General features: G+C 43.0%; 2 protein-coding genes across 3 annotated transcripts in view; one reads left to right on the forward strand and one right to left on the reverse strand.

Annotated features, from left to right (window-relative positions):
* Positions 1-6,307, forward strand: part of si:ch211-67f24.7 (uncharacterized) — a 29,390-nt gene extending 23,083 nt beyond the window's left edge. Inside the window, exons 11-12 of the mRNA XM_014195417.3 lie at positions 4,359-4,453; positions 4,534-6,307. Coding sequence (XP_014050892.2) covers positions 4,359-4,453; positions 4,534-4,642 — 204 coding nt within the window. The 3' untranslated portion in view covers positions 4,643-6,307. The remainder of the gene's footprint in view (positions 1-4,358; positions 4,454-4,533) is intronic.
* A 4,036-nt stretch (positions 6,308-10,343) lies between these two features.
* Positions 10,344-14,678, reverse strand: part of sos2 (son of sevenless homolog 2 (Drosophila)) — a 98,037-nt gene continuing 93,702 nt past the window's right edge. For both annotated transcript variants that reach the window (XM_045708836.2, XM_045708977.2), the window contains one exon: positions 10,344-14,539. In XM_045708836.2, the coding sequence (XP_045564792.1) occupies positions 14,030-14,539 (510 nt within the window). In that variant the 3' untranslated portion in view covers positions 10,344-14,029. The remainder of the gene's footprint in view (positions 14,540-14,678) is intronic.

Below are 14,678 nucleotides of genomic sequence, written 5' to 3' on the forward strand. Positions count from 1 at the left end.
CAGATATTACATCAATATATAAACACATACAGTACCATAATATAAATATATAAACACATATAGTACCATTATATCAATATATAAACACATACAGTACCATTATATCAATATATACAGTACCATTATATCAATATATAAACACATATAGTACCATTATATCAATATATAAACACATACAGTACCATTATATCAATATATAAACACATACAGTACCATTATATCAATATATACAGTACCATTATATCAATATATAAACACATATAGTACCATTATATCAATATATAAACACATATTATATCAATATATACAGTACCATTACATCCATATATACAGTACCATTATATCAATATATAAACACATATAGTACCATTATATCAATATATAAACACATATTATATCAATATATACAGTACCATTACATCAATATATACAGTACCATTATATCAATATATAAACACATATTATATCAATATATACAGTACCATTACATCAATATATACAGTACCATTATATCAATATATACAGTACCATTATATCAATATATAAACACATATAGTACCATTATATCAATATATAAACACATATATCAATATATACAGTACCATTACATCCATATATACAGTACCATTATATCAATATATACAGTACCATTATATCAATATATACAGTACCATTATATCAATATATACAGTACCATTATATCAATACATAAACACATACAGTACCATTATATCAATACATACAGTACCATTATATCAATATATAAACACATACAGTACCATTATATCAATATATAAACACATATAGTACCATTATATCAATATATACAGTACCATTATATCAATATATAAACACATATAGTACCATTATATCAATATATACAGTACCATTATATCAATATACAGTTGAAGTCGGAAGTTTACATACACCATAGCCAAATACATTTAAACTTAGTTTCACAATTCCTGTCATTTAATCTTAGTAAACATTCCCTGTCTTAGGCCAGTTAGGATCACCACTTTATTTTAAGAATGTGAAATGTCAGAATAATAGTAGAGAGAATGATTTATTTCAGCTTTTATTTCTTTCATCACATTCCCAGTGGGTCAGAAGTTTACATACACACAATTAGTATTTGGTAGCATTGCCTTTAAATTGTTTAACTTGGGTCAAATATTTCGGGGAGCCTTCCACAAGCTTCTCACAATAAGTTAGGTGAATTTTGGCCCATTCCTCCTGACAGCTGGAGTAACTGAGTTGGGTTTCAGGCCTCTTTGCTCGCACACGCTTTTAGTTCTGCCCACAAATGTTCTATAGGATTGAGGTCAGGGCTTTGTGATGGCCACTCCAATACCTTGACATTGTTATCCTTAAGCCATTTTGCCACAACTTTGGAAGTATGCTTGGGGTCATTGTCCATTTGGAAGACCCATTTGTGACCAAGCTTTAACTTCCTGACTGATGTCTTGAGATGTTGCTTCAATATATGCACATAATTTTCCATCCTCATGATGCCATCTATTTTGTGAAGTGCACCAGTCCCTCCTGCAGCAAAGCACCCCCACAACATGATGCCGCCACCCCCGTGCTTCACGGTTGGGATGGTGTTCTTCGGCTTGAAAACCTCCCCCTTTTTCCTCCAAACATAACGACGGTTATTATGGCCAAATAGTGGACCTTTCTCCAAAAAGTACAATCTTTGTCCCCATGTGCAGTTGCAAACCGTAGTCTGACTTTTTATGGCGGTTTTGGAGCAGTGGCTTCTTCATTGCAGAGCAGCCTTTCAGGTTATGTCGATATAGGACTAGTTTTACTGTGGATACTTTTGTACCTGTTTCCTCCAGCATCTTCACAAGGTCCTTTGCTGTTGTTCTGGGATTGATTTGCACTTTTCACACCAAAGTACGTTCATCTCTAGGAGACAGAATGCGTCTCCTTCCTGAGCGGTATGACGGCTGTGTGGTCCCATGGTGTTAATACTTGCGTACTATTGCGTGTACAGATGAACGTGGTACCTTCAGACTAAGGTGTATGTAAACTTCCAACTTCAACTGTATATACAGTACCATTATATCACTATATACAGTACCATTATATCACTATATACAGTACCATTATATCACTATATACAGTACCATTATATCAATATATAAACACATACAGTACCATTATATCAATATATACAGTACCATTACATCAATATATACAGTACCATTACATCAATATATACAGTACCATTACATCAATATATACAGTACCATTATATCAATATTTACAGTACCATTATATCAATATATACAGTACCATTATATCAATATATACAGTACCAGTCAAAAGTTAAAACACAACAACTCATTCAATGGTTTTTCTTTATTTTTACTAATTTCTACATTATAGAATAATAGTGAAGACATCTAGTGAAGACATCAAAACTATGAAATAACACATGGAATCATGTAGTAACCAAAAAAGTGTTAAACAAATCAAAATATTTTTTTAATCTAAGATTCTTCAAAGTAGCAACCCTTTACCTTGATGACTGCTTTGCACACTCTTGGCATTCTCTCAACCAGCTTCATGAGGTAGTCACCTGGAATGCATTTCAATTAACAGGGTGTGCCTTGTTAAAGGTTAATTTGAGAAATGTTTGTCTTTCTTAATGCGTTTGAGCCAATCAGTTGTGTTGTGACAAGGTAGGGGTGGTATACAGAAGATAGTCCTATTTGGTAAAAGACCAAGTCCGTATTATGGCAAGAACAGCTCAAATAAGCAAAGAGAAATGACAGTCCATCAGTCCATCATCATTTAAGACGGTCAGTCAATACAGAACATTTCAAGAACTTTGAAAGTTTATTCAAGTGCAGTCGCAAAAACCATCAAACGCTATGATGAAACTGGCTCTCATGAGGACCGCTACAGGAAAGGAAGACCCAGAATTACCTCTGCTGCAGAGGATAAGTTCATTAGAGTTAACTGCACCTCAGATTGCAGCCCAAATAAATGCTTCACAGAGTTCAAGTTACAGACACATCTCAACATCAACTGTTCAGAGGAGGCTGTGTGAATCAGGCCTTCATGGTGGAATTGCTGCAAAGAAACCACTACTAAAGGACACCAATAATAAGAAGAGACTTTCTTGGGCCAAGAATTATGAGCCATGGACATTAGACTGGTGGAAATCTGTCCTTTGGTCTGGAGTCCAAATTTGAGATTTTTGGTTCCAACCGCCGTGTCTTCGTGAGATGCAGAGTAGGTGAACGGATGATCTCCGCATGTGTGGTTCCCACCGTGAAGCATGGAGGAGGTGGTGTGATGGTGTGGGGGTGCTTTGCTGGTGACACTGTCAGTGATTTATTTACAATTCAAGGCACACTTAACCAGCATGGCTACCACAGCATTCTGCAGCGATACGCCATCCCATCTGGTTTGTGCTTAGTGGGACTATCATTTGTTTTTCAACAGGGCAATGACCCAAAACACGCCTCCAGGCTGTGAAAGGGCTATTTGACCAAGAAGGAGAGTGATGGAGTGCTGCATCAGATGACCTGGCCTCCACAATCACCTGACCTCAACCCAATTGAGATGGTTTGGGATGAGTTGGACCACAGAGTGAAGAAACAGTAGCCAACAGTGCTCAGTATAGGTGGGAACTCCTTCAAGACTGTTGGAAAAGCATTCCAGGTGAAGCAGGTTGAGAGAATTCCAATAATGTGCAAAGCTGTCATCAAGGCAAAGGGTGGCTACTTGTCTTGTCATTGCAAAAAGAATAGGGACCAGGCTAGGATCTGGCCAGGACAGATATGATCTCTGCTACAATGTTCTCTACAGTATCTACATCTAATCTTATTCCCTTATCACGATGTGAATTAGGGAGATATCTAATCCTGTTCCTTTATCACGATGTGAACTAGGGAGATATCCAATCCTGTTCCTTTATCACGATGTGAACTAGGGAGATATCTAATCCTGTTCCTTTATCACGATGTGAACTGGGGAGATATCTAATCCTGTTCCTTTATCACGATGTGAACTAGGGAGATATCTAATCCTGTTCCCGCGTCACTGTGTGAACTGCAGACATCTAATCCTGTTCCTTTATCACGATGTGAACTAGGGAGATATCTAATCCTGTTCCTTTATCACGATGTGAACTAGGGAGATATCTAATCCTGTTCCTTTATCACGATGTGAACTAGGGAGATATCTAATCCTGTTCCTTTATCACGATGTGAACTGGGGAGATATCTAATCCTGTTCCTTTATCACGATGTGAACTAGGGAGATATCTAATCCTGTTCCCGCGTCACTGTGTGAACTGCAGACATCTAATCCTGTTCCCTTATCCCGGTGTGAACTAGGAAGATGCAGCGCCAGTAAAGGAGAATACACCTCAAGGCTTCAGACCGGTTCAAGCCACTGAGAGGCAGACATTTCCTAACTTCAAAAAGCTAAGGTAAGGAGTACTGGTTCCTTCTACATTATAATACAGGTTGATGAAGGGTCTCATTCCCTGTCTCATTCCCCGTCTTCTAGGTTCCAAACCCAGCCGAGAGTTGGCCACGTCCAGGCAGGAGCCATGGGAGGTGTTGCAGTGTGGGATGAGAGCGAGGAGGACAGTGAGGGGCCCTGCAGCACTGTATGAGAGAGGGAAACTGTCTGTGAGACCAACCTAGAAGTCTGCAGCACTATTTGAGAGATCAACCGACAAAGACTACAGCACTGTGTGAGATATAGACCATCTGAAAGACTGTCTGACAGACTGACCCAGACGACTACAGCACTGTGTGAGATATAGACCATCTGAAAGACTGTCTGACAGACTGACCCAGAGGACTACAGCACTGTGGGAGATATAGACCATCTGAAAGACTGTCTGACAGACTGACCCAGAGGACTACAGCACTGTGGGACACCATCCGAGCAATCAGCACAGCAACCAAATCTCTTGCATACTGGCTACTTGATTAGCATCTATGGTCTGTCACGAGACCAACCCAGAGGACTAACAGCACTGTGGGAGAGAAACCAGCATTTCAGAAACCAACCCATGAGGTCTGCAGTACTGTGTGAGAGAGAAAGAGAGAGACTTTGTACTGCGTGTGTGTGTGTGTGAGAGAGAGGTACTCTGTTCTGTGTGAGAGAGAGAAAGAGAGAGACTCTGTACTGTGTGAGAGAGAAAGAGAGACTGTACTGTGTGTGTGATAGAGAGAATGTGTACTGTGTGTGTGATAGAGAGACTGTACTGTGTGTGTGATAGAGAGAATGTGTACTGTGTGTGTGATAGAGAGACTGTACTGTGTGTGTGAGAGAGAGACTGTACTGTGAGAGATAGACTGTACTGTGAGAGAGAGACTGTACTGTGTGTGAGAGAGAGAGACTGTACTGTGTGTGTGAGAGAGAGACTGTACTGTGTGTGTGAGAGAGAGACTGTACTGTGTGTGTGAGAGAGAGACTGTACTGTGTGTGTGATAGAGAGAGTGTACTGTGTGTGTGAGAGAGAGAATGTGTACTGTGTGTGTGATAGAGAGAATGTGTACTGTGTGTGAGAGAGAGACTGTACTGTGTGTGAGAGAGAGAGACTGTACTGTGTGTGTGATAGAGAGACTGTACTGTGTGTGTGAGAGAGAGAATGTGTACTGTGTGTGTGATAGAGAGAATGTGTACTGTGTGTGAGAGAGAGACTGTACTGTGTGTGTGAGAGAGAGACTGTACTGTGTGTGTGATAGAGAGACTGTACTGTGTGTGTGTGAGAGAGACTGTACTGTGTGTGTGATAGAGAGACTGTACTGTGTGTGTGAGAGACTGTACTGATCACAGTCTAAGGTCTGCAACAAAAACAATAACAATGGTGGTGAGGCAGCCAGTGGCACCGTTTCCCTCATCTTTAAGGTTTGCACTGCAGCATCATCTGAAAGATTGACCAGCCTGCATGACTAGCATTACACACTAGACATCCCTGTAACAGCACAGTGCTACCGTACAAGGGCCCCTAAAGACAATAAGGTGGATACGAATGATCCTGAAACAAGAACACTTGAAAATCAGAAGCGATTTCGGCTCATCCCAGATCAGTCGCTCTGACCAACACGCAGGTCCTGAAAAAAAGGACATACCGTGTCCCAAATGGCACCCAATTCTCTGTTTACAGGAAATTGTAATTTACAGGAAATTGTAATAACACATTCTAACGTCACATTTTATCACATAGTTGAATAAAGTTCAGCGTTTTGGAGGATTTCCACACATGGGGACATTTTTATAAACACATTTAATTCAAATCTACGTTATTTAGGTCTACATGAAAGGAGACGTGATCAGAATCTTTTTTTCTTTTTAATTGATCTGTCTGTTAGAGCGTTGGACTAGTAACCGAAAGGTTGCTGGATCGAATCCCCGAGCTGACAAGGTAAAAATCTGTCGTTCTGGGACATGAACAAGGCAGTTAACCCACTGTAGGCTGGGCGCTGAAAACGTGGATGTCGATTAAGGCAGCCCCCCCCCCCCCCCCCCCCCCCCCCACACCTCTCTGATTCAGAGGGGTTGTGTTAAATATGGAAGATACACTTCAGCTGAAGGCATTCTGTTGTACCACTGACTAGGAATCCCCCTTTCCCCTGTCAAACAGATGAATAAAAACATCTTGACATGTGCCAGGGCCAATAAAAAGAAGGGATTGTACAATATTAGGAGGAAATATATATATTATAGGCTACCGTAGACTACTAAATCAACTTTCCAGGAGCACTGACTCAGCCGATGATAAAGATAGCATGAATATGCGTAGCCTAGCATTTTCACTGGTGATGGTCCCAAAATAGGCTCGAGTTACTTTGGGAAAACAGTGCTGTTCGTCACTGTTGATATAGAAAATTTTAGCCATTTACGGACAGATTAAATCTTCTCTTTTCAGCAATTGCTTTCCAAACATATTTCCTCACAATTGTATTTTGAAACTTGCAAAAGGCCGATTAGCCATTCACTGACAGGACAAAGACAAATAGAACTAAAGTGACTATTCAAATCAGGACTGGCAGCCATTTTGAGTTTACCAGTGAAAAGTTCCAAATCCCTTCTATGGATTATATTTCTATGGCCACAACACAACAAGTCAGTTGATACTTTACTTGATGTACGCGCATTCAGTCAGTGTTCAGATGTAATTATATAAAGAGTAGTTATATCATTATTCTGTTTTAGCTAAAAGTTTTCCATTTATCAGGGGGTACGCAGAAGATACACCCCTACTTACCTTGGTTATGTGCGATACCGTTCTTCCACGAGAAATTCCATTATTGTGCGTTTTGTTGATGGTGGTGGAAAACGCTGCCGCTCAGGTGCCGCTCCAGAATCTCCCAGAAGTGTTACATTTGGTTGAGATCTGGTGACTGAGACGGCCATGGCATATTGTGAAACATCAGCAAGTTGAGCAGTCTGTCACTGAAGCACCTGGCAAACGTGTCCCAACAAATCACTCCTCTCAAAGTCACTGTGATTTCTTCTAGCCAGGGTAGCCAAAATAATGGCCAACATGGCCTGCCCAGCATTTTTATACATGACCCTAAGAATGACAGGATGTTAATTCCACACCTGTGGGGAAGTACCTGCTTACAATATCCCTAATTTCCTCAAGCGTTTCCTTTATTTTGTCAGTTACCTGTAGGGCACCAGCCCAGGCTCTGGTCTAAACTAGGGCACTAGCCCAGGCTCTGGTCTAAACTAGGGCACCAGCCCAGGCTCTGGTCTAAACTAGGGCACTAGCCCAGGCTCTGGTCTAAACTAGGGCACTAGCCCAGGCTCTGGTCTAAACTAGGGCACCAGCCCAGGCTCTGGTCTAAACTAGGGCACTAGCCCAGGCTCTGGTCTAAACTAGGGCACCAGCCCAGGCTCTGGTCTAAACTAGGGCACTAGCCCAGGCTCTGGTCTAAACTAGGGCACTAGCCCAGGCTCTGGTCTAAACTAGGGCACCAGCCCAGGCTCTGGTCTAAACTAGGGCACCAGCCCAGGCTCTGGTCTAAACTAGGGCACTAGCCCAGGCTCTGGTCTAAACTAGGGCACCAACCCAGGCTCTGGTCTAAACTAGGGCACCAGCCCAGGCTCTGGTCTAAACTAGGGCACTAGCCCAGGCTCTGGTCTAAACTAGGGCACTAGCCCAGGCTCTGGTCTAAACTAGGGCACTAGCCCAGGCTCTGGTCTAAACTAGGGCACCAACCCAGGCTCTGGTCTAAACTAGGGCACCAACCCAGGCTCTGGTCTAAACTAGGGCACTGGCCCAGGCTCTGGTCTAAACTAGGGCACTACATAAAGAATAGGGTTCCATGTGAGATGTAACGTAAGATAGCAGAATGTGATTAAGACTGTGTGATGTATTAAATTAATCTCATCAAGACCATTAATAATACAAAACCACAGTTATAAAAGTCCACACACACCATCAAGTAAACCAAATCAACCCACAGCTGGATCAAGCTATTAAAAGCACTTCTACAGAAGGAGCTAAACCAGGGTCCTGTTCCTCAGGGCACACCGTAGCAAAAACCTTTTTTTTTGCAATGGAAAACACAAAACACGTGTTTCTTACTGGATTGAAAAGAAAAGTCTATAAATAAACATCCACACTACAGACTGACTCAATGGAAACCATGTTGAACAGGGGAACAGTGGCGCTGTGAGCATTTAAAGGCAGGATGTGACATCACAGAGGACGATGTCAGAGTTCCGTAAGGCTAGATTCCGTTGTGTCCGTGGTCATATGTGAAAAGAGGTCAAGGGTCAGCAGAGAGGCTGCTGGTCAGATGGTTCCTATGGCTACGTGTGTTCGGTGGGAAGGCGCTTGGAGATGTTGTCGGGGAAAGGTGAAGTGGTACTAGTAGCCTTTTCCTACTACTGAGCCACACCAAGCCAAGCTCTACAGGGGCTGGTTACACATCCAGTATCCACCATAGTTGCTTGAACCACACACTGGAAAAGGACAATGTGAAAAGATAATATCCAGTCCAGTATTGCTCGGGTTGGCCCTGTAGTGTGAATCGGTCATAACGTCAGGGTTGGGGTCAATTCCATTTCAATTCAGAAAGTAAAACCTAATTCCAAATTGTCATCATTGAAAAGCACAAGAATTGTAATTTCAGTGTATTTCCTGAATTGTCTGGAATTCAGCCTAACCCTGGTTTCTTTAGTCCTGATGGGGAAAGTGAGTTTAATAAACAGACAATACCTCTTTAACAGTCTCCATTATACCTCATGGCATTAACAGACAAGACCCATCTCACTGACACCTCTTTAACAGGACAGCCTGAAGTGCACAAATGGCGTGTTCTGTTTTTCTCACTCAGAAAAATGTCTTAATGCAACAATTCCAACCTTGGTTTTAATAATAAGAGTAATTAGCGTTTGAAAGTATTTTCAAAACCAGACCCCATCCTATCAGAAGGCATCATTAGTTAGGAGGCGGTACTACAAAGGAAGCAGACCTATCAGAAGGCATCATTAGTTAGGAGGCGGTACTACAAAGGAAGCAGACCTATCAGAAGGCATCATTAGTTAGGAGGCGGTACTTCTAAGTCAGTAAGTGCTCTGCATGATGTTTAACTGTACATTTTCTTAGGGTACATCCAAAATGGCACCATATTCCCTACATAGTGCACTACTTTTTTTTTTTTACCAGGACCCTCTGTTCAAAAGTAGTGCACTATGTAGGGAATATGGTGCCATTTGGAACGCATTATTTTACACTGGCTTGGAGGAGAGAGAAATGAACCTGAGTCCCACACCTGTTTGTACTGTATTTCCAACTCCTATGGTCATCGTCACACGTGTCGTGACAACAACATACAGTACAATGCCACAATAACCCATGACTTGTGGTCAGTGATGTTAGTGGTAGAATAAAAAGAAATAGGTGGGTAAACTCTGATCGCCTGTTGTGATGGAAAAAGTAACACTGCCAATAATGAGTGAATTTTTCTGTAAAACTGTGGATAAAACTGTGGGTAGACTGTGGGTAAACGGTGGGTAAACTGTGGGTAAACTGTTAGGCAGCAAAAAAGGAAAGTAAAGTGTGTTTCCCTCCACTACCACCAGCGGTGTGACAACATAACAGTTGGCAAGACAACACAAGTAAATCTGGAACTCAGCTTAGGGACACGTCTTTCTTCCGTTTAACTCCCAGGGTCGACATTCTACGTCTGCTGGGGGGAGATTGTCTGTAAACTAAAAAAAGTAGGCGACACAATGACCCGTTTTATCTGACTGTAGCAACATTGGATTGATAGGCAACGTTTGACCAAAGGGGTGCAGTGGAGGGGAAGTGGTATATATATATATATATATAAAATATAATACAATGAGAATGAGAAATCACTTTATACAAATTATTTAGTTAGTGTATACATGTTATATGCACAGTATCCACAAACCTTTTGTAGTGTACATATTTTTGTTCTAAGCATTACATAGCCAACCATATTTATTTATCGGATGAGTTTTTTTTTAATAGCATTTAAAGACACCTTTCGCTTACTCTGTAAAGAAAACGAAATAAAAAAAGGCACATCTGAGCATGACCCATGTTATTTCAGTATTTTAAAATGAAATGGCATTTTTTTTTGAGAGGAGAGAGAGAAGGACAGTGACACCTGGTTAATAGAGTCCAGGTATCTGAAACAACCCCTTGTTCCCAGTTTGTCCACTCAGGGGGAGCTGTTTGTCCTCCTGTCCACTAGGGGCGCTGTGGCGCAGTCCCCAGTTTGTCCACTCAGGGGGGGGGCTGTTTGTCCTCCTGTCCACTAGGGGCGCTGTGGAGCAGTCCCCAGTTTGTCCACTAGAGGAGCCAACTGTTCATTTGTTCCAGGCTTTGGTGGGGTTGATGCGTATGAGGTGGGGATGATGGTAAAAGAGCTGCAGATAGTGTTGGACAGACAGACAGCAGCACAAACCTTTAGGGGCACTTAGTTTGAGTTAAGACATCATCTTGGCTTTTCAGCTAGCCTGGCTGCCAGTCTGTTCTTGCCAACACCATATGGAATTGTCATGACAAATGACCATAAGAGAACAGAGTAGGCCAAAAGGCCAAACAGATCTGGGACCAGGTTAGCTTTAAAAAAAGAGCATGCTAGTAGATACCCATAGACTTCCAGTCATTGCGCTAACGCTAGTTAGCATTGGCTCACGAAACTACCTCTAACCTCCTTCACTCTGGACACAGAGATGTAAAAAAATGGTATACACAAATTAATCTGACTCTGGGGAAGTACACTGGGGCAAAATCCCAAAGTATCCCTTCAAGGAGCTGGAGAAAGAAAAGTCTGGCTGCTAATAACCTCCCTGGCCAAAGAAAGAGATATCTCAATGTTGTTGTCACTCATCCTACTCTTCTTCTTAAATCTGGGCTTTGTCCAGGCATAAGAGATAGATAGAGGACTCATTTATGTCTGTGACAGCGTGGGCAGCTCCATAGAGATAGATAGAGGACTCATTTATATCTGTGCCATTATAGCGTCTGACAGCATGGGCAGCTCCATAGAGATAGATAGAGGACTCATTTATGTCTGTGACAGCATGGGCAGCTCCATAGAGATAGATAGAGGACTCATTTATATCTGTGCCATTATAGCGTCTGACAGCATGGGCAGCTCCATAGAGATAGATAGAGAACTAATTTATGTCTGTGACAGAATGGGCAGCTCCATAGAGATAGATAGAGGACTCATTTATGTCTGTGACAGCGTGGGCAGCTCCATAGAGATAGATAGAGAACTCATTTATGTCTGTGACAGCATGGGCAGCTCCATAGAGATAGATAGAGAACTAATTTATGTCTGTGACAGCATGGGCAGCTCCATAGAGATAGATAGAGGACTCATTTATGTCTGTGACAGCGTGGGCAGCTCCATAGAGATAGATAGAGGACTCATTTATATCTGTGCCATTATAGCGTCTGACAGCATGGGCAGCTCCATAGAGATAGATAGAGAACTAATTTATGCCTGTGACAGCATGGGCAGCTCCATAGAGATAGATAGAGAACTCATTTATGTCTGTGACAGCATGGGCAGCTCCATAGAGATAGAGGACTCATTTATATCTGTGCCATTATAGCGTCTGACAGCATGGGCAGCTCCATAGAGAACTCATTTATGTCTGTGACAGCATGGGCAGCTCCATAGAGATAGATAGAGGACTCATTTATATCTGTGCCATTATAGCGTCTGACAGAATGGGCCGCTCCATAGAGATAGATAGAGAACTAATTTATGTCTGTGACAGCATGGGCAGCTCCATAGAGATAGATAGAGGACTCATTTATATCTGTGCCATTATAGCGTCTGACAGCATGGGCAGCTCCATAGAGATAGAGAACTCATTCATGTCTGTGACAGCATGGGCAGCTCCATAGAGATAGATAGAGGACTCATTTATATCACAGCCCCATAGAGATGGATAGAGGACTCATATTTATATCAGCGCCGTGACAGCATGGGCAGCTCCATTGAGATAGATAGAGGACTCATATTTATATCAGCGCCATTATAGCGTCTGTGACAGCACGGGCAGCGCCACTGAGGCTACAACTCACAGGAATCCCCACCCAGTTGCCAATCTTGACTACTTTAAAATGGCGGAAGCCCTCAATGGCGCTGCCCATGCTAATATAGCCTTTTGACCACTAGAGGCCTCTTATCGTTTTCTATAGTCCAGACACAGACAGACTTCTCCATCACATGACTGACGAGGGTAGACAACGAGACGTCCCTGCTGCCCTGCCCCAGCTAAATGTGCAAGTGGATCCTACCCTACACACTCACCGTCCATCTGTCCATCCCATCTGTCCATCCGTCTGTCTCTCTCCCTCATTCTGAATGGCTCCCTGCCTCAGGTTATAGGTCAGTGCTGTGGGATTAAAGGCTAACATCTGAAGTAGAGGGTGCAGCTACGACCAGCAGGGTGTTTATTCATTAGTCGCACACCGTAGCAAAAAACTATTTTTTTGTTTTTTTTGCTAAACGCTTTTCAGTCAGTTCTGAATGAATGAAAATATAATTTGCATCCCATTTTTAGTTTGTCTTATCATTCCTCCAAAAAAAAATTTTTTTTTATCCCTTAGTTATCCCCCTGAATCAAATAAAACCTTTGGCTACTAAATTAAGAGTTTAGTAGAGAACAACAGAACACAATGGAAAGAGTTGAGAGGACTCAGAGGATTCTGAAAACACTCTGCTCATGCTTGCTCCAGACAGAACCGCAGTACAGAGCAATTGATAAGTTTGATCATAAAAGAGCAGTGAGGTCCGAACAGGTCCAGTGACTGTCTGTCTGTCAGTGAGCCACAAGACAGGACTGACTGACGTCCTGGGTGAGTGAGTGAGTGAATGCTGCTCCTAGCACTACAGTGTGCCAATGGAACAACGGAAACACAGAGGATGGGGTTACCGCACTGGACCAGGACGGGCTGGACAGCCCGGGGTAAAAACATAAAACTACTTGTCAGGATAGGAGGAGGGCAACTGCCAGAGCATAGCTTGTTGTCCTGTCCACTCGAGCACAGAGTGGGATGTCTGTACCAAGAAAGAAACACAGTGACGTGTGTGTTGTGCTGTGTACAGGTATGTGACACTCGCACACACACACAGAGAGAGGAGGAGTTTGAATCAGTGTCTTGAGGCTACTTGTTCATTGGCTGGCACACTGTGGTGTATTTTCTATTGGCATGAAGGTGGAGCTACTGATTCCTGAGAGGCGTGGCAGGAGATGAGTGGGCGGGGTTGGAAACTAAGTCTTCTTTACGATCAGTAGCTTTAAAATCACGATTAGTTTGTTTGTTTTTATCCGCTCCAGGTCATCAAGTAGGACATAGTTTGATGTAGGACATAGTTTGATGTAGGACATAGTTTGATGTAGGACATAGTTTGATGTAGGACATAGTTTGATGTAGGACATAGTTTGTTTGCAGTTTGTATTGTGTGGAGCAACTCAAAGGCTTCCATGTTGACAACAAAAAACAATAGCAACAACAAAAGAAGCAGATGGCTCCTCATTGGCTAGTGTCCGTGTTCTCCACCAATGAGAGGCTCTGTAATGGGGGCGGCAACAGCTCCCTCTTGTAGGTCTTTGGGGGGAGTTTGGGGAGCTGGGGGGAGGAGTTGGAGTTGTGGCGAGGGGGCACGGGGGGCGCCATGATGGGCAGCGGGAGCGGGCAGAGACTGTTCTGACTGGCGCTGAGTGGGCAGCTCCGTCGGGGGACGCGGGGAGACGGGGTGCCCGGGGGCGTGCCGGGGGACGACGGGGAGCTGCAAAAGTCCCAGTGGAAGCGTCCGACAGGGGAGGGTTGAAGGTTCAAGGGGTAGTTGATGAAGATCTCTGGGGGTCTCTGGGGGACGGGTGGAGGGGTGTCTGGCTGGGGGTCCCGGGGAGGTGGTAGTGGGGGGCTGGAGAGGGGGCCGTCGCTGGGGCCGTTGTAGACCGGGACGCGGGGCTGGATCCTGGGGAGAGGAGGGGGTAGCCTGGGGGGGATGGCTGGAGGACTATCAGACCTGGAACTCAACTAGAACACACAGTGGTCACAGTTAGATAAACTAACAAAGAAACATATACCTGAATGAAAAAACACAAACAGGATTCAAAACAGTCATTGTTAATAAGCAGTCAGATTAAACTCACAGAAAAACATATTTCAAAAGAAT

The sequence above is a fragment of the Salmo salar genome, chromosome 01 (genome assembly GCF_965601325.2).
Source record: "Salmo salar chromosome 01, fSalSal1, whole genome shotgun sequence".
Lineage (NCBI taxonomy): Eukaryota > Metazoa > Chordata > Actinopteri > Salmoniformes > Salmonidae > Salmo > Salmo salar.